General features: G+C 35.7%; 1 protein-coding gene across 2 annotated transcripts in view; it reads left to right on the forward strand.

The window, feature by feature from the left end:
- Positions 1 to 3773: 3773 nt before the first annotated feature.
- LOC144976906 (uncharacterized) overlaps positions 3774 to 15585 on the forward strand; it is a 28128-nt gene continuing 16316 nt past the window's right edge. For both annotated transcript variants that reach the window (XM_078921504.1, XM_078921505.1), the window contains exons 1-10: positions 3774 to 3874; positions 5816 to 6101; positions 8198 to 8976; positions 10239 to 10688; positions 11146 to 11301; positions 11937 to 12018; positions 12471 to 12724; positions 13260 to 13508; positions 13827 to 13924; positions 14599 to 14678. In XM_078921504.1, coding sequence (XP_078777630.1) covers positions 3816 to 3874; positions 5816 to 6101; positions 8198 to 8976; positions 10239 to 10688; positions 11146 to 11301; positions 11937 to 12018; positions 12471 to 12724; positions 13260 to 13508; positions 13827 to 13924; positions 14599 to 14678 — 2493 coding nt within the window. In that variant the 5' untranslated portion in view covers positions 3774 to 3815. The remainder of the gene's footprint in view (positions 3875 to 5815; positions 6102 to 8197; positions 8977 to 10238; positions 10689 to 11145; positions 11302 to 11936; positions 12019 to 12470; positions 12725 to 13259; positions 13509 to 13826; positions 13925 to 14598; positions 14679 to 15585) is intronic.

Raw genomic sequence — 15585 nt, forward strand, 5'->3', positions numbered from 1 at the left:
TATGGTGAGAGGGCAACAGAAAACGTAGTGTTTTTATGCACTTCCGTTGACGGTGGATCTTAACGGATCGTTTTTATACACCTCCGTCACGCATGCGCATTCCACCCAATTTCATTAGCGATATTGTGTTTCTGTATTTGGATATGGCGAAAGTTACATTGTGACATCTGTAGGATGTTTTTGTTAAAAAATTTATATAAAAAGAAAATTACCCCCCCCCTCTTCTCTCTCTCTCTCTCTTTCTCTTTCTCTCTCTCTCTCTCTCTCTCTCTCTCTCATCGGTGTAGTCGTCGTCATAGTAGTGGTAATAGAAGAAGTAGTGGTAGTAGAAGTTAGTTGTAGTAGTATGTAGTGTAGTTAGTGTAGTAGTAGTATGTGTAGTAGTTAGTAGTAGTATAGTGTAGTAGTAGTAGTTAGTAGTAGTAGTAGTAGTAGTAGTAGTATGTATAGTATAGTAGTAGTAGAGTAGTAGTAGTAGTAGTAGTAGTAGTAGTTGTAGTAGTAGTAGTAGATAGTAGTGAGTTAGTAGTTAGTAGTATAGTTAGTAGTGTAGTAGTATAGTAGTAGTAGTAGTAGTAGTAGTAGTAGTAGTAGTGGTGGCGGTGGTAGTAGTAGAAGTAGTAGTAGTAGTAGTAGTAGTAGTAGTAGTAGTAGTAGTAGTAGTAGTAGCAGTAGTAGTAGAAGAAGAAGTGTAATAGATTGATAGTTGGATGGATTGATGACCAAGTTGATCGACCATGAAGTTCACACACTTTCATCACACCCTCACAGCATTTTGTTTATTTATTTTTATGTAATGTTTGCTAACAACGCGTCCGTTCTGTCCCCGAAATGCCAATGTTTACTGTTTTCTCATATTATCATTTTACGCGGCCAGTTTTCTGGAAACCCCGTATATCGTCAGTCTCTCTCTATTCTCGATTCATCCGATAACTGCTTACATCTTAAATACGATAGTGGCGATTAGCCAATAAAAAGTGGCTGTTTTCCGGTCTGCTCCTTGTTTGTGATGGGAACTGCCTTGAGTCTTTTGCTGGGAGGGACACGGTCAGGTGAGGGAATCTTTGAGAGTTTATTTTTTAAACTGACCCTGAAATAAATTGTAATAGACAAAAAGAATGGTAGCTTCAATTTAATAAACGAAGACAGCTGATATGAACGTTTCGGGTTTCTCCTTTGTCAACAACACACGATGAAATGAAACACTAAAGACGTCAATATTTATTCATTAGAGCAGCAACAGTTGCATTAGGACAAAAGTGTGGTAAGCACCGTAGTATCCTTATAAACAAACAGTTCCCCCCCCCCCCCCACCAAAAAACCCCCCCCAACAAAACCAACAACAACCCCCCCCCCAAAAAAAAAACTCAGGAGTTTTCTTTTGACCATTTCTTATATATATCTTTCAATGTTTCGTCTGAAAAAGTTATATCACTACCATTGACATTTTTTTTCAGATTACAGTGTCATCTTTTGTTTGTATAGAAATCAATGGTTTTGACTTATTCATTCATGGCTACCATCGTTGTTTTCACCTCATTTATTTATTATTATTTTAAAAAATTTTTATTTAATTTCTTGAGCATTGGAAAAATAAGCATTTTGTATTCAAATTTACGTGGAACTTCAATATGGTTTTTCGTGTAGAGCGATTTACTAATTATCAATATCGATATAGCACGATATATCGTCTTTCTCGTCTTGCTGCTCCTCCTTATCTTCAAGAATTCTTTCTTCAAAAACTAATTAAATGATTCAGTCCTAGCAGCTAACGTTCTCTGATCCTAGGCTACAGTAGTCCGATTGCGTATTCCATACTTATTTCTCTCGATGCGCAACGGATAATTTTTAAAAACGTAAGAAAACAAAACAAAACAAAAAATACCCCCCCCCCTCCAAATAAACATTTTAAAAACTATTTTAAAAAAGCAAAAACAAACCAAACCAAACAAACAAAACAAAAGCAGAAACAAACAAACGGAAATGAAAAAAAAAAACCCGAAACAAACAAAGCAACAAATATTTTTTAAAAACAAAACACACACACATACACACACACACACACACACACACACACACAAGCAAGAACGCTAAAAATGGAAATTCAGAGGCTGAAATTGTAGAGAGGCTCCCTAAAGTCCCGGGGGCTTTGGGTCTCTTGGACGTTTTTTGAAGTAAAATAGGAAACAGACCAAAACAAAGATTCGTGTTTTCAAATCACACAATCTCTCTGTGGTGTTCATCATCATCCATCGTGGCTTGTACTCTTGAGCACGTTGCCGGCCAGCTGTCTCCACGAATCACGATCCTCTGTTGTTATAATATGGTGCTAAAACATTGAGGCTGAAAAAAAAAAGGCATATTTAAAAGGCTTGACACTTTCTAAAACAAATGCTTGAGGAAAATACCGAGGATATTCTGGCCAAACACTATCTCAAATAGTGACTTATTGAAAAGAACTGGGCTAGAGTCTGTATCTCTTCTTGTTAAGAGAAGAAGATGGAAGTGGACTGGCCGTGTCCTCAGGATGAACGTGATGCTAAACCAAGGAACGCCCTCTGATGGACCCCATCTTGCAACGTTTTTGCAAGATGGGGTCCATCAGAGGGCGTTCCTTGGTATAGCATCACGTTCATCCTGAGGACACGGCCAGTCCACTTCCACCTTCTTCTCTTGGAGTGGAGTGGGACACCGGAGCGTAAATATGAAGAAGGGTCAGAAGTCGACGTAGGGACAGATGTCAAAGATGGCAGCAGCAGACCATGATGGTAGGAGATCTATTGTGTCGTCCTTATATGCTCAGGAAGCGCAAAGAAGATAAGTAAGTAATTGTGAATAAAGTATTTTCCTTTGGAAGATTAGTTGTAAGTATCCTTAGACTAGTGTCATAACCAAAGGTTAACAAGTTGTCATTATTGTTTGTTAACCGCTACAGAAATATGGATAAACTCAGGATCAATGAGATAACATCTAAATGACTTAATATATAAAGTGATTCTTTCGTCTTCGGTCTATTTATAACGCATATAAGACGACAAATTATACATGGCACCGATGGCTAACTTGAGGTTTTGAGCTTTTAATCGCTCAAAGCGCTTTACATGGGATCCCAAGCCGACATGTGGGCCTTCCCTAAGGCAAAGAGAGATACGAACAGGATCTAAAGGCGAGGGCGAGTGTCACATCATAAGAACATAGGTCCAAGGGATACGTTGTCCCCGATGTGCTCATACTTTCAGGTCTAATAATCGAACGCAAGATGAGAGATTGATTTAACATTGTTGTAATGGACAACCTTTTGCGTTGGTTTGAGAGTACTTCCGTTGAAACAAAGAGCCCATAACAATTTAGGTTATCAATGTAAATATGTGCACATCAGTTGTCCCATATAGTAAAGACAAAAGAAAAAAGAAATGTCGATTACGATCAGTAACCTGGTTAGTAACAATGATTTCAAAACTCTGGCCTTAGTGTTGTGTCCGCGGCCAAGACACTTTAGTACACACATTACCACACCCAAATGAGTAGGACTTTACACAGTGACGGCTTATCTAAGAATGTAAAATACAAAAGTGGCGCTTGTGGTTTATATCTGGGGAGGGAATTCTTAATGCACACACATTTATCTTTGTCTTATTCGTGTGCATTAGGTTTGGTTTTTGCGAAGGGGTAAGGGAGGAGGGAGGGGCGAAGTATACTTTGAGCACGCCGAGGGCATGCCATATTTTCTCAGCAATCACTCTCGAGACACTCCCAATATCGATATATACCTTTCCTGTTTGTCGATTAATTGCCGAAGGAGAATTGAATCCAAGATGGATGACTACGACCGACTCAGTCGTTATGAACACGACGCTGTCAAAATGAAATCAAGGTACTGATACCCAATTATTTCAATTATTCATACGACACTACAACATTTGTACTTTGTACAAAGCTCTTTTCATACGAGGGGTTCGATTTTAGAATAGTGTGACATTTTCAAATTCAAGAAAGCAATGCAGTTCATCAGTATCCACTATCACTATCACATCACTATGCAACTTCTCTCATTTTCAGCCCAGTCCAGTCCAGTGTCCCATTGCAAATTCAAATATGATTCTCGAGTTGAGTTGAGTGACTGTCATTGGTCTCTAAGTGAAAATGACAAGGTCTGCTGTCTCAACCAGAGATAAATTATGATCCAGTCTCGCTGTTCGAGTTCAATCATAACGATCAGTTCCTGGTCCTCATTTTTTGTCAATTCGTTTGTTTTCCTGGATTGCGAGACTCGTACTCGTATTCAATTCGCTGTGGTTATCCCCAGACACCTGTCTGGGGATAATGAAAATTCGTTATCCCCAGACACATATTTGAAACTCCGCTCTTTCACTTTTAAAGAATTATCCAATTATTATGAATTATGTTTCCAAATGCACATAGAAATAAGGAAAGTAAAATATCTATATAAAAACATAAAATTAACCAACATTAAATCAGTTGTTACTCGACGTCTACATATACACAATATGCGTCGAGTCGAAGTGGGTGTCATGGCCGAATGGTTTAGTCTCGTCTGCCCTGGAAGTTTTACCAGAATCGATGTTGTGGGTTCGAATCCTGGTTCCGCCACTTTTTTTTTTTTTTTAATTTTTTTAAAATTCCGTCTTCTTTTTACAGAACGCTGCAAGGGATAAATTTCCCATCCATCCTCCCCCCCACCTCTTTTTTTTTTTTGTGCAAGTCTATTCTTTTCTTCTTTTTGTTTGGCCTTTTGTTCCGTTTCTGAGCATGAATTTCTTAAATCTTAAAATTGTTTTTATAAAAAAAAATATTATTGTTTGTTTTTTTCTCCTCTATCTGACCAATTGGTCGCTCTCTGAATATTTCTGTTTGTTTGCTTTTTAATTATTTATTCTTTTTAGACACTTTTTGAGATTGGAGTGGGTACGAATATGACAATTTGCTAGAAAATAGAAAGGAACCAAGAGAGAGAGAGAGAGAGAGAGAGAGAGAGAGAGAAGAGAGAGAGAGAGAGAGAGAGAGAGAAGAGAGAGAGAGAGAGAGAGAGAGAGAGAGAGAGAGAGAGAGAGAGAGAGACTATAGACTTTAAAATGCTTCTATATGATGACAAATTGAATAAATAAACACATGACAAAAGATCAACGGTGAAAATACAAATCGGAAGAAGACTTGGGATGTAGTAGCTTATGGAAGGTCTCCCACTCAGGTACTTATGTTAGACCTGGGTAGGATGAGAGAATGAGTAAAGAGCCTTTTCCAAGGACTCATCAATGCGCTTCTGAGAGTGGGACTCTATCCCCAGACCATCTAATCCGAAGGCAAGTGTCATACCACAGGATGACATCGCTACACAATTAATTAATCTGCAGCACGGTGCTGGACCGAATATGACCCATTGCCTCAAACAGGTATTTTTGGGTGATGATTTAAATCATGAAATTGAATTTATTAGGAATATGAGACTGTGGACTGTAATAATTCTTACTGAAATTACTATAAACGGTTTCTGATCATTTAAAATTACTTGACATGATTCTTTTTTTTTCTGTATCATTCTGCTTAATACGACAGTCCCTATACCACCACTGTCATGAATTATGAATTCAAATCGCCCATCTGCAAAATTGGCAATTATAGATTTTTTAATGGTCTTACCTCTGCAATGAATTTACTCTTTATTTGCATTGTATTGATCAAAGACTTTCTTTTTAAATTTGATAACAGTATTCAAAATCAAAGGGCATTACTTTTTTTTTGTTAAACTGCTATATGAGGGTTTTGAAAAGTAATATTTATTATGATTTTCTCTCAGGAATGATGAAAAATCTCACAAAAAGGATAAAAAGAAACACAAGCACAAACACAAACATAAACATAAGAGCAAGCACAAGCATGGGGAGAAGTCTCACAAACACAAGAAGCGTAAACGATCATCATCAGACAGCGACATAGAGCTGATCAGTGACCCCAAGAAATCAAGAAGTGAAATTGTAGACCCAGAGCTGATGCAACTGGAAGCAGCTCGAAATGCACTGAAAGCTGCACTGAGTGGTCACCCTGGAGGAGCTACTTTTGGAGCTATTGATCTCATTGCCAAGGTAATTTTAACTTGTCATAAAGATCAAAACTGAGACATCAAAGAAGTGACAAGTGTCACATAACAATGATTTGCCTTTATTTTATTAAAGTTTTATTTTAATAAACCAAACATGAGAATGGAGTTCATCTCACTCAAGTTACATTTCGGTAGACTTAGAAAAACTTTCTAATATTAGATTATCATTCCTTTAATAGCCTTCTCTTTGAATTTATTTCAAATTATTGAATACTTTTCTTTTAATACTCACTTCTCTCAAGAACTTATGCCTGACGGCCACACTCTTCCACTCCTCATATTATCTATATTTTCAAATTTCAAGATTTATATCTTCTTACTCTCAGGACTTTGTGGATCACTTCACTAATTTTGATATAATCTTCTTTACTCACTTCTCTCAAGAACTTATGCCTGATGGCCACACTATTCCACTTCTCACATTATCTTTATTTTCGAGATTTATATTTTACTCTTGGCACTTTATAACTTCACTAATTTTGATTTCCGACATCAAGATGCCAGAGCTTCCTTTATCACCTTTGTCAGTTGAAGTACTGTCAATAATTCATCAAGCCCTGGTCGTGACGGAAAAGCAATGCAAGTACTTTCAGACTGGAAGTGGAACTCCATAAGGGTATCCCCTCCAAATGTCATGGTCTGATGAGCGCTCATGAGCTAACTCGACTACATTGATAAAATATAGATGTGGTAAATAAGGCCCCTAGAATTTACTAGTTACTTTAAAAAAGAACAAATGACGAGTTGTTCTAGCTGATATGATCACAGTTACAAATGAGAATATGATAATATTATGTAACTTATGCGATCTTGCTGAGATGATGATAATATTAGATATTGCATACAGACTTGTGGGTTTCCACTTCCAGTCTGAGACCACTTGCAATGCTTTTCCATCACGACCCGGGCTCGATGAATTCTTGACAGTACTTCAACTGTCAAAGGTGATAAAGGAAGCTCCGGCATCTTGACAGCGGAAATCAAAATTAGTGAAGTGATCGACAAAGTGCCAAGAGTAAGATATAAATCTTGAAAATAAAGATAATAAGAGAAGAAAAATAGTGTGGCCATCAGACATAAGTTTTTGAGAGAAATGAGTAATGAAGATTAAATCAATCAGCTTTTATAATAAGTGGCTACTTGACAAAAGGTTGAACTAAAAGTCGTCACTAATTTGAAATAAATTCAAAGAAAAGCCTATGAAAGGAAAGATTATCTAATATTAGTAACGTTTTTCTAAACCTACCTCTTATTGAATTAATATATAAGGTCATTTTTGAATCACTTTTATGCATGCCACGTCTGTAAACGAATTTCCATTTTTTTGGATGAATAAAGTATATATTATTATTATTATTATTATTATTATTATTATTATTATTATTATTATTATTATTATTATTATTATTATTATTATTATATATTATTATTATTATTATTATAACTGGGGTGAGATGAACTCTGTTCTAATATTTGTATTACTAAAATAAAACTTTAATAAAATAAAGGTGAATCATTGTTATGTGACAACAAGGTAATTGATATTTGAAGTGTAAATGTGTGGCCAAAAGGAAAAAAAAAGTGCTTTGTCTGTTGGTTGTATGGTACTTAAAATTTTTTTTTTTTTTTTATGTACATCATATTTCCTTTTCAGGTTATTGTTAGTAGTATACTGACTGGATGGTGCCGAGTCTCCTATTGCTATATATTGAGCTGCATTAATAAAATGTGTAAGAGATCATACTTCCTGTCCCTGGATTATGTTATATTACGTATAATACCCCACTTTAATCAGTTTATATGCTTCTTAAGACAGAAACAGATATTTTGAGAGGGCGAGTAGAAAACTAGGAGAATAACATAAGTTCCATATGACCTGCATTAGGGATAATTGAAGCAATGAGGTGTTGCAAACATTCCATTTGATAATGTTTAGGTTTGACTGAGGGCACAAGTTTTAGTCTGAAATCTGCAGACTTTTTGGATTTTCAACCTTGTAAGTTATTTGAAACTTTGTGGCATACATTGAGTTTCTTCCCTTTGATTTTAATCCTTTTAAAAATTTTTTTTGCTTCACAGGGTTATATCAGTGATTCAGAAGAAGAAGGCGAGGTAGAACATGAAAATCTTAGGGTGAGAGCTGCTCATGAAAAGAAACTTTATGCTAAAGAGATACATCAAAATGGAATGGGTCGTGAAAGAATACATGGTCATGAGGTGGGCATCGTGCAACGTCGAGAAGCCACAGGAAGTCAGGATATCTTAGATGAAGGCTTAGAACTTTTAGACAAAGTTGATGTTCACACATCAACAACAGCAAAATTAACCCCATCTTTAGCTGCTCGACTCGGCCCAGAGGTGGATGGCAATAAAAGAAGAACTGTATCGAAAGAGAGGGACAGGCTGAGGGTGAATAGTGTGGCTGAATCGAGTAGTGTGAAATATATGGACGAGAGAAAACGGGGGGATGATAAAGATGTCAGACTGATGGAAGAAAGGAGGAGGAGAGCAGACAAGTTAGAATACGATATGGTTAAGTCTAGTGGTGGTGTTGGTAGTAGTAGTCAGGAAAAGAGAAGAAGTAATGAAAATAATAAAGAAAATCGAGTGTTTGAAATTATAGACAGTGATCAAGAAGATGGTCAGGTAATACCAGCACCAGATGTGGAAGTCATTAGCATAGATGATGACGATGTTTATGACAAGATGAATTCTTCTTTGCATCGGAGGAGTAAAGAAAAACAGTCAAAGTCCTCTTCAAGGAGAAAACGGGAGGATCCAGATGTCACGATAGTGGAAGAGAAATCACACGGTCTTCCATCTCTTGACAAGAAGTCTAGAGTGAAAGACAAGAAAAGGTGAGGATGGTTATTGTAATATTTATGGGAAAGAGAAATGAAAAAGGCATTCATATTTTTATTTGAAATTTTGAAATCCACATTTCACTCTGTGCCAGAAGTTGAACCCCAAAAATGTGTCATTCATTGGACATAAATATTCTAAATTCTTCTTTGTCTTTAAATCTGATTCATTTTCTTCCTTAGCAATGATTTCATCAGCAGTGGTGCCAACCTTACGTAAAAAAACCACATTTATTTCGCATTTTCATTCATTGTGCACATTTTGCTGAGGATTGTACGCATACTTAAATTTCTATTATTTAAACATTTTTAGCATTCATACACTTTTTTTTGTGTCCTTAAACACTATATCCGTTTCTTGATCCGTCTGATTTATACATGGATCTGGAAGTTGATACCATTTATCATCTATAAAGTATAAGCTTATTCATTAATTTAAATATCATTTATATTATTGTAAGTATGGTCTAATTGCCCATTTTCAGATTTAGTGCTGATTATCGTTTTTGCAGAATTTTTTTAAACGCATTTTTTCAAAATCGTACTCATTTTGACTCTCCGTTGCACACATTTATATGGGCTAGGGTTCGCAGCACTGCATAAGATGGGATACTATGGTCAAAACCATTACAGAAAAAAATTGAATTTGGATAAGTTTTCAACACTTATTTTCTCAGTTCGGAGTGTGTGGGTTTATTTATGAAATTGTGAACTTTAGTTTGTATTCTCTAATGAAGAGGATTCTTCAAAGACAAAGAAGTTCTGATTTTATAATGGCAAGTTACTATAATTGTGCACACAATTAGTTTATCTTAAGTTTTGGACATTATCAATACTAATCCTTACATCTCTTTCATAATTTTTAAATTTTTTTCACATTTCATTGGCAAATTATCATTTGGTGAAGGGATAAACCGTTGAGATAAATTAATTATGATAATAGAGAAACATGATATATTTTTTTTTTTCCGTGACCCCTCCCCCCTTTCCTACTATCAGTGACTGGGATGCTGGATCTTAATATGGTGAAAGTATACAAGGATTAATTTTTCTATATGAAGGGTTCAAACAAGCAGATTTCGTTTCCAGATATTTGCTACATGTTACTTTATATGGCATAGGGTGATGTTTTTATGATTAAATTATCAGTCAAACTATATATTTTTTTTTTTATGCATCACTCATGTTTCTTGATTTTTTACTGTCATAATTAATCTTTGCATTTTATTGATTGGTTGCTCATTTATCAATTCTGCCAGGTCTAAAAGGACACCAAGTAAGGAGAAGGATTTATATATCACTCGCGATGATGGGAGAAAGAAGCGGGACAGTGAGAGTTATCGGTCAGAAAGCATACGAAATAACGAAGATGATAGGAGGCGTGTCCCAAGTGTTGAAGACAGAAGGAGAGAAGATGAGATGAGGAGACGAGAAGATGAAAAGAGAGAAGAAGAGGCGAGGCGAAATCGCAGGGATGAACGGATTAGAGATATTGAAAGGGAAAGGGAATGGAGATCTTTGGAGAGAGGTAGAAGGGAAGAGGGTCGGCCTGTTGATAGAGGAAGGGGAAGGGAAGACGTGAGGAGGATGGACAGGGATGATGGAAGACCAGCTGAAAGAGGAAGGGAGGACAACAGGAGAGGAGGAGGCATGCGGGAGGATCCTAGAGGAGGGAGGAGAAGAACACCTAGTCCTTTTGTTGCAAGAAGGTAAATGCTAAAGAAGTTTTTAGAATAAGTAATTGGGTTTAGTCTCTCTCTCTCTCTCTCTCTCTCTCTCTCTCTCTCTCTCTCTTTCTCTCTCTCTCTCTCTCTCTCTCTCTCGTTCTCTCTCTCTTTCTCTCTCTATCTCTTTCTCTCTCTCTAAACTTACCCATCACTGTTTTCTCGTGATTAAAGATATGTAAACTTTTTTGTCATAATTTTGAAAATAAGATTTATGAATTGTTTTCAGATAGTCAGCAAGTATTTAATAAAAATAAATTAAATTATCTTTCAGTGCGTTTTTAAAAACAGAAAAATATGTTGTTTATGTGTTTTGGAATATACGATTTTATGCCATTATCCATGTCATAGTGTTTTTGTCAGGTTACTAGTTCCAGACTGATAATTTACCTCTTTTGGATTAAAAAAAAAGTTTTTGAAATTCTATCCATTAATTTAATAGACAAAGAGAATTCGACAGAGATAGAGGTCGCAGAGACAGGTCATCAGACAGAGATAGGAGAGGCAAGGAGGATGAGTCCAAGGAACCTGAGGACAAATTTAAGGGTAGTCTGTCGGAGGGTCTGGCTTTGAATGCTGAAGAGTCTGATGATGAAGAGTAAGTAATTGTTCTTATTTCAGTGTCCAACTAAACTGCACAAGCAGTCTGTGTAATTTGTAAATATTTATTTATTTTCAATACATAAATGTGACTTAGTTTATTACATTAGATAATTTAAATTTATGCCATTGCAGTATCGTTATTTCATTTATCGTTCTCTAATTTGACGTCAAAATTTGTGTAAAATTGGCGCTGTTGCCCTCAGGCTCGGTGTCAGTAGCTGATCTATATTTGTAGCATTAGAGGGATGATTTTGAATGAAAGAGGTGAATCCTCTAGTCTGATGGTAAACAATGGGTTGTCATTTTATTTATACAGCGTTCAGTTTTATGACAAGTTAAAAATGTGAATCAATATCTCTAGTTTTGTTATGGTCAAAATCTGGCATACACATCCGCTGTTGTGGGTTTGTTACTCTTTACTTTTACAGAATTTTAATTTGGTTATAATAGTTTATCACCATTACTTTTAAAAAAATAATTGAGGATGACAAAATTCTAAGATATGTTGACAAAGTTGAAATTTCAGGTCATATTTGTCCGATATGTTTCTTTCTTCCAATTCTGTCTCCTTTTTTATTTGTAGCTAACCACTTGTCTTTGAATAGAAATTTTTTTTCTATTCCTCTTCAGGTTGGATCTGGAAATGTCAGATGATGAAGATGCTGATGCAATCATTGAAAGAAGACGAAAAGAAAGACAATTGTTATTGCAGGTAGCCTATTTTAATGTGGCTTTTTCATGTAAATCTCTTTTCCTAGCGAGTGTCTCCTTTTTCAATATAGATTTCATCCTGATGTTTGTGTGAGACTTGATAGCTTCCCAATTTTCATGAAATAATATATAGGAAGGCGAGTCTTAACAATAGGCTTACTTTGTATCAAATATTAAACTGCAATTTTCTATCATTTTATGTTTAACTCGGTTTGTAAGGTACTACTGACCTTATGCCATTGTTTTGGGTTGAGTGACAAAATATAAGCAGGGAGCAGGCGCTGATGCAAAATACAACTCTGACATTAACAGGGTGCATAATTTTTTCCTGCATTTTTCTCCTTTTTTTTTTTCCCCCTTGATTATGTGTATTATGCAAGCTTTCCAGATTTTTATCTCATCTTTTTTTCTTTAAAAATTGATAGAAACAATAATTCTTTTTTATGTTGTCAGAATTTACAACAGACTAATCCAACAGAAGTAGAAAAAATGACAGAGCTCCAATCAATAGCAATGCCTTCTCCTGGAGTCCAAGGGGAGGAAAGCCAAGATCAACAGCCGGCACATCAACAGGTAGAAGATGTAGCTGAGGAGATGGATCCAGAGAAGGCCGAGGTCTTGAAGAGGCAACGTGAGGAAATGATTGATTTGTATGGGGAAGACTATGATAGCCGTGGTGCAGTCATCAATGGCAAAGAATATAACAGGTATTTAATGATTATTATTTTTATTTTTGTTGTTGTTGTAAATTATAAATTCATGATGAATCGAATACGGGTGTCTTATAGAAAAATTCTTGTCATGGAAATGGATCAATCCACCCCATCCAAGTGAACCAGCTGACTTCTTTTTATTGAAGTGATGTTACTTTTTTTTTTTTATCAAGTTTGAACTTGATTTTTTTATTTTTTTCAAGTAGTGAATTATTTCATCACACACCTTTTTTCATGCTGTCAAGCCAGGATTGGGTCTTCTTTCTTAAGTCCTTTATTTCGGTTCTGTTTGACATACAGCACATTGTTTTTGTTTTGTTTTTTTAATTATAAATTTTTTTTATGAGGGATTAACAAGAGAAGTGACAGTTTTAGTTGTTAAAAAAAATCCTTATGATGATTTTGAGATCAAATAGTCATGATATCTAATGACCTTGAATATTTGGCAAGTTTTAAACGTCCCTCTTGCATTTTCAAAGTGAATAAGATTTTATTTTGAATTGACATTTTTACTTTTTAAAATTTTCAGGGACAAGAGTGCAAGTCCTGATTCTCGCAGTCGTCGCAGCTTAAGTCGTGCCAGTAGTTCCAGTGTAGGGAGAAGGAATGACAATCAAAGAAGGTCAAGGAGTCGGGACAGAAATTCAAGAGATAGGTCCGTGTCAAGTGACAGCAGTCGGGACAGGAAGCGAAGTAGAAGTCAGGATGGGGAAAGGGACCATCGTAGGAGAAGAGGTCGTAGTGATAGTGCAAGCAGCAGCTCAAGTGGCAGTAGCAGGTAAAGATAAGGTCGTCTCATTTTGTGATTTGTTGAGCAAGCAGAGAAAACCTTGCACATCGTTATGAAATAACATTGAGTTAAGTTCTCTTGTAATTCAGATTTTGGCTATTCCATTAAAATTGACGATTTTCTTTTATTTTGTTAGTTTTAAGTTTGCAAAATCAAAGTAATCTCCAAGGGTTGGTTTAGTCATGTCATGAAAATTAAGATTTTTATAAAAATAGACTTATAGTTGCTCGAAGATAAATTTAGGTGATCTTTGAAGCAAGATTGAAGATTTTTGTATTAAATGCAATTGTTTTTCCCCCCATGTAGCTCCAGCGGTGATGAGAGTGCCAAGTCTGACAGGGAAGACAGGAAGAAGGAAGATCAAGAACAACACTCTGGAGATGGAGTTGATAAGACAGAAGAAGGTTTGTTTGTTTGCTTTGTCCTCATACTACTTATAATACATTTAATGAGTCTATTAGACTTTTAAATTCTAAATCATGCAAAGAATGAACTCAGATGACATGATGGTGAATGGAATTTGCCTTACAGTGAGGGAACATTGATCTTTCTGGGCTTGTGGGCTTTACAATGGTTGACAACCTTGCTATGTATATACTATACTATTTGTATTCTCCATGTAAATTAGTATCCTAGTTTTAAAATCTGAGCATTTGGCTCTATCTGGGGTCTTTATAAGCAGAATGCATGTAAATCATCTCTACATTGTTATTTATTTTCTTGTTCTCTTTTTTTATTTTGTGAACATGAATATTATCTCAGTCAAAAGTAATGCTAAAGCATTTAAGATGCTTCCTACAGTCTAAGCTTTGGGTGTCGTCTCCTTTGAAACTTGGAAATGGATTCAGCTAAAGGCAGATATATTTTACATCGTTTTATCTTTCCAGGAAATGGATGGAATTTTGCAGACAAGTTCAAAGAAGCTTTTGCTTCTTCTTGGACACTTTTTAGTGCAGATAAACTTTAAAATTTTTTGACTCCTGCATTATTTGCTCTCTTTTTTCCCCGGTGGTGCTAAAACTACCTTAAAGTGTTTGCAAGGGATTTTCAAATAAAAAATGCTTTTATTTTTTTATAGATTCTTCCAAGCAAGGCTCAAGGAGGGGAGGAGTGGACATGTTTGCTGACACAGAGGATATGTTTAGTGAGAACTACAGTGTAAGTGGTGATGTAAAGTGTACTTATAACTATGCTATTTGGGTAGTGGGTAGTAGATTGACAGAGATACAATTAATAGGATAGCGCACACTGTTGCAAGAGAATCATTTTGAATGTTGTGTATGGCACAGTGGGAGATTGCAGATTTTAAAAAAGGATGCTTCTTTTCTCCTCTGTATTTTTATATCACCTTTGGTATTACTGTGTTGTATTGGTTCGATTCTAGACTCACGACACAACATAGATTTGGTCAGAGGGTTTTGAATTGAGGATTAGACACTACACTGCCATAGTATGTCCTTAGTAAAGCATTTTGCACACATTTGCCTTGTCCAATTGAAATATTTGGATGTCTTAAGATTTACTAGTACTTATCAGGCTGCATGGCTTATCCACCATCAGGAGTTTAAAAAATTAATTTAAGTGCTTGGAATTTGACGTTTACCATGGATAAGTGCTATATAAATACAATCTTGTTTTTTGTTTTGTTTTTGGCCGCATCATTTAAAACTCCTGTTTGGTGTGGGTCAATGGGCTTTTGCTGAATCTGCAGTTTGAACAGCTTAAATAACTTTTTAATTGTGGGGAAAATTTTTTCCCCCCTTTTTAATCGCTCTTTTTAAATGCGTTATCCTTGTTTTGTTAGGCAGACACAGTTTGTTCCATTTAACTTGAGGGATGTTAATTGAACAGCATTTGTCCAATTAAATGGCCTGTGCTTGTACTCAGTTATGGTCTCTCTTTGGTGCCAACCTTACCAGGCCTGTAAATCTTCCGTCTATTGTCGGATTTCCGACAGTACGATTTTGCTCTATAAGTGCTAATATTTTTTAAAAAATTAATAGTAAAAATAAAATTTGTAACGTCAAAGAACAGAACCAATAAAAAAGAAAATAAAAGACTTTTA

The sequence above is a fragment of the Berghia stephanieae genome, chromosome 7, assembly GCF_034508935.2.
Source record: "Berghia stephanieae isolate SIO BIC M18660-M18661 chromosome 7, UCSD_Bste_1.3, whole genome shotgun sequence".
In the NCBI taxonomy this organism is placed as follows: Eukaryota; Metazoa; Mollusca; class Gastropoda; order Nudibranchia; family Aeolidiidae; genus Berghia; species Berghia stephanieae.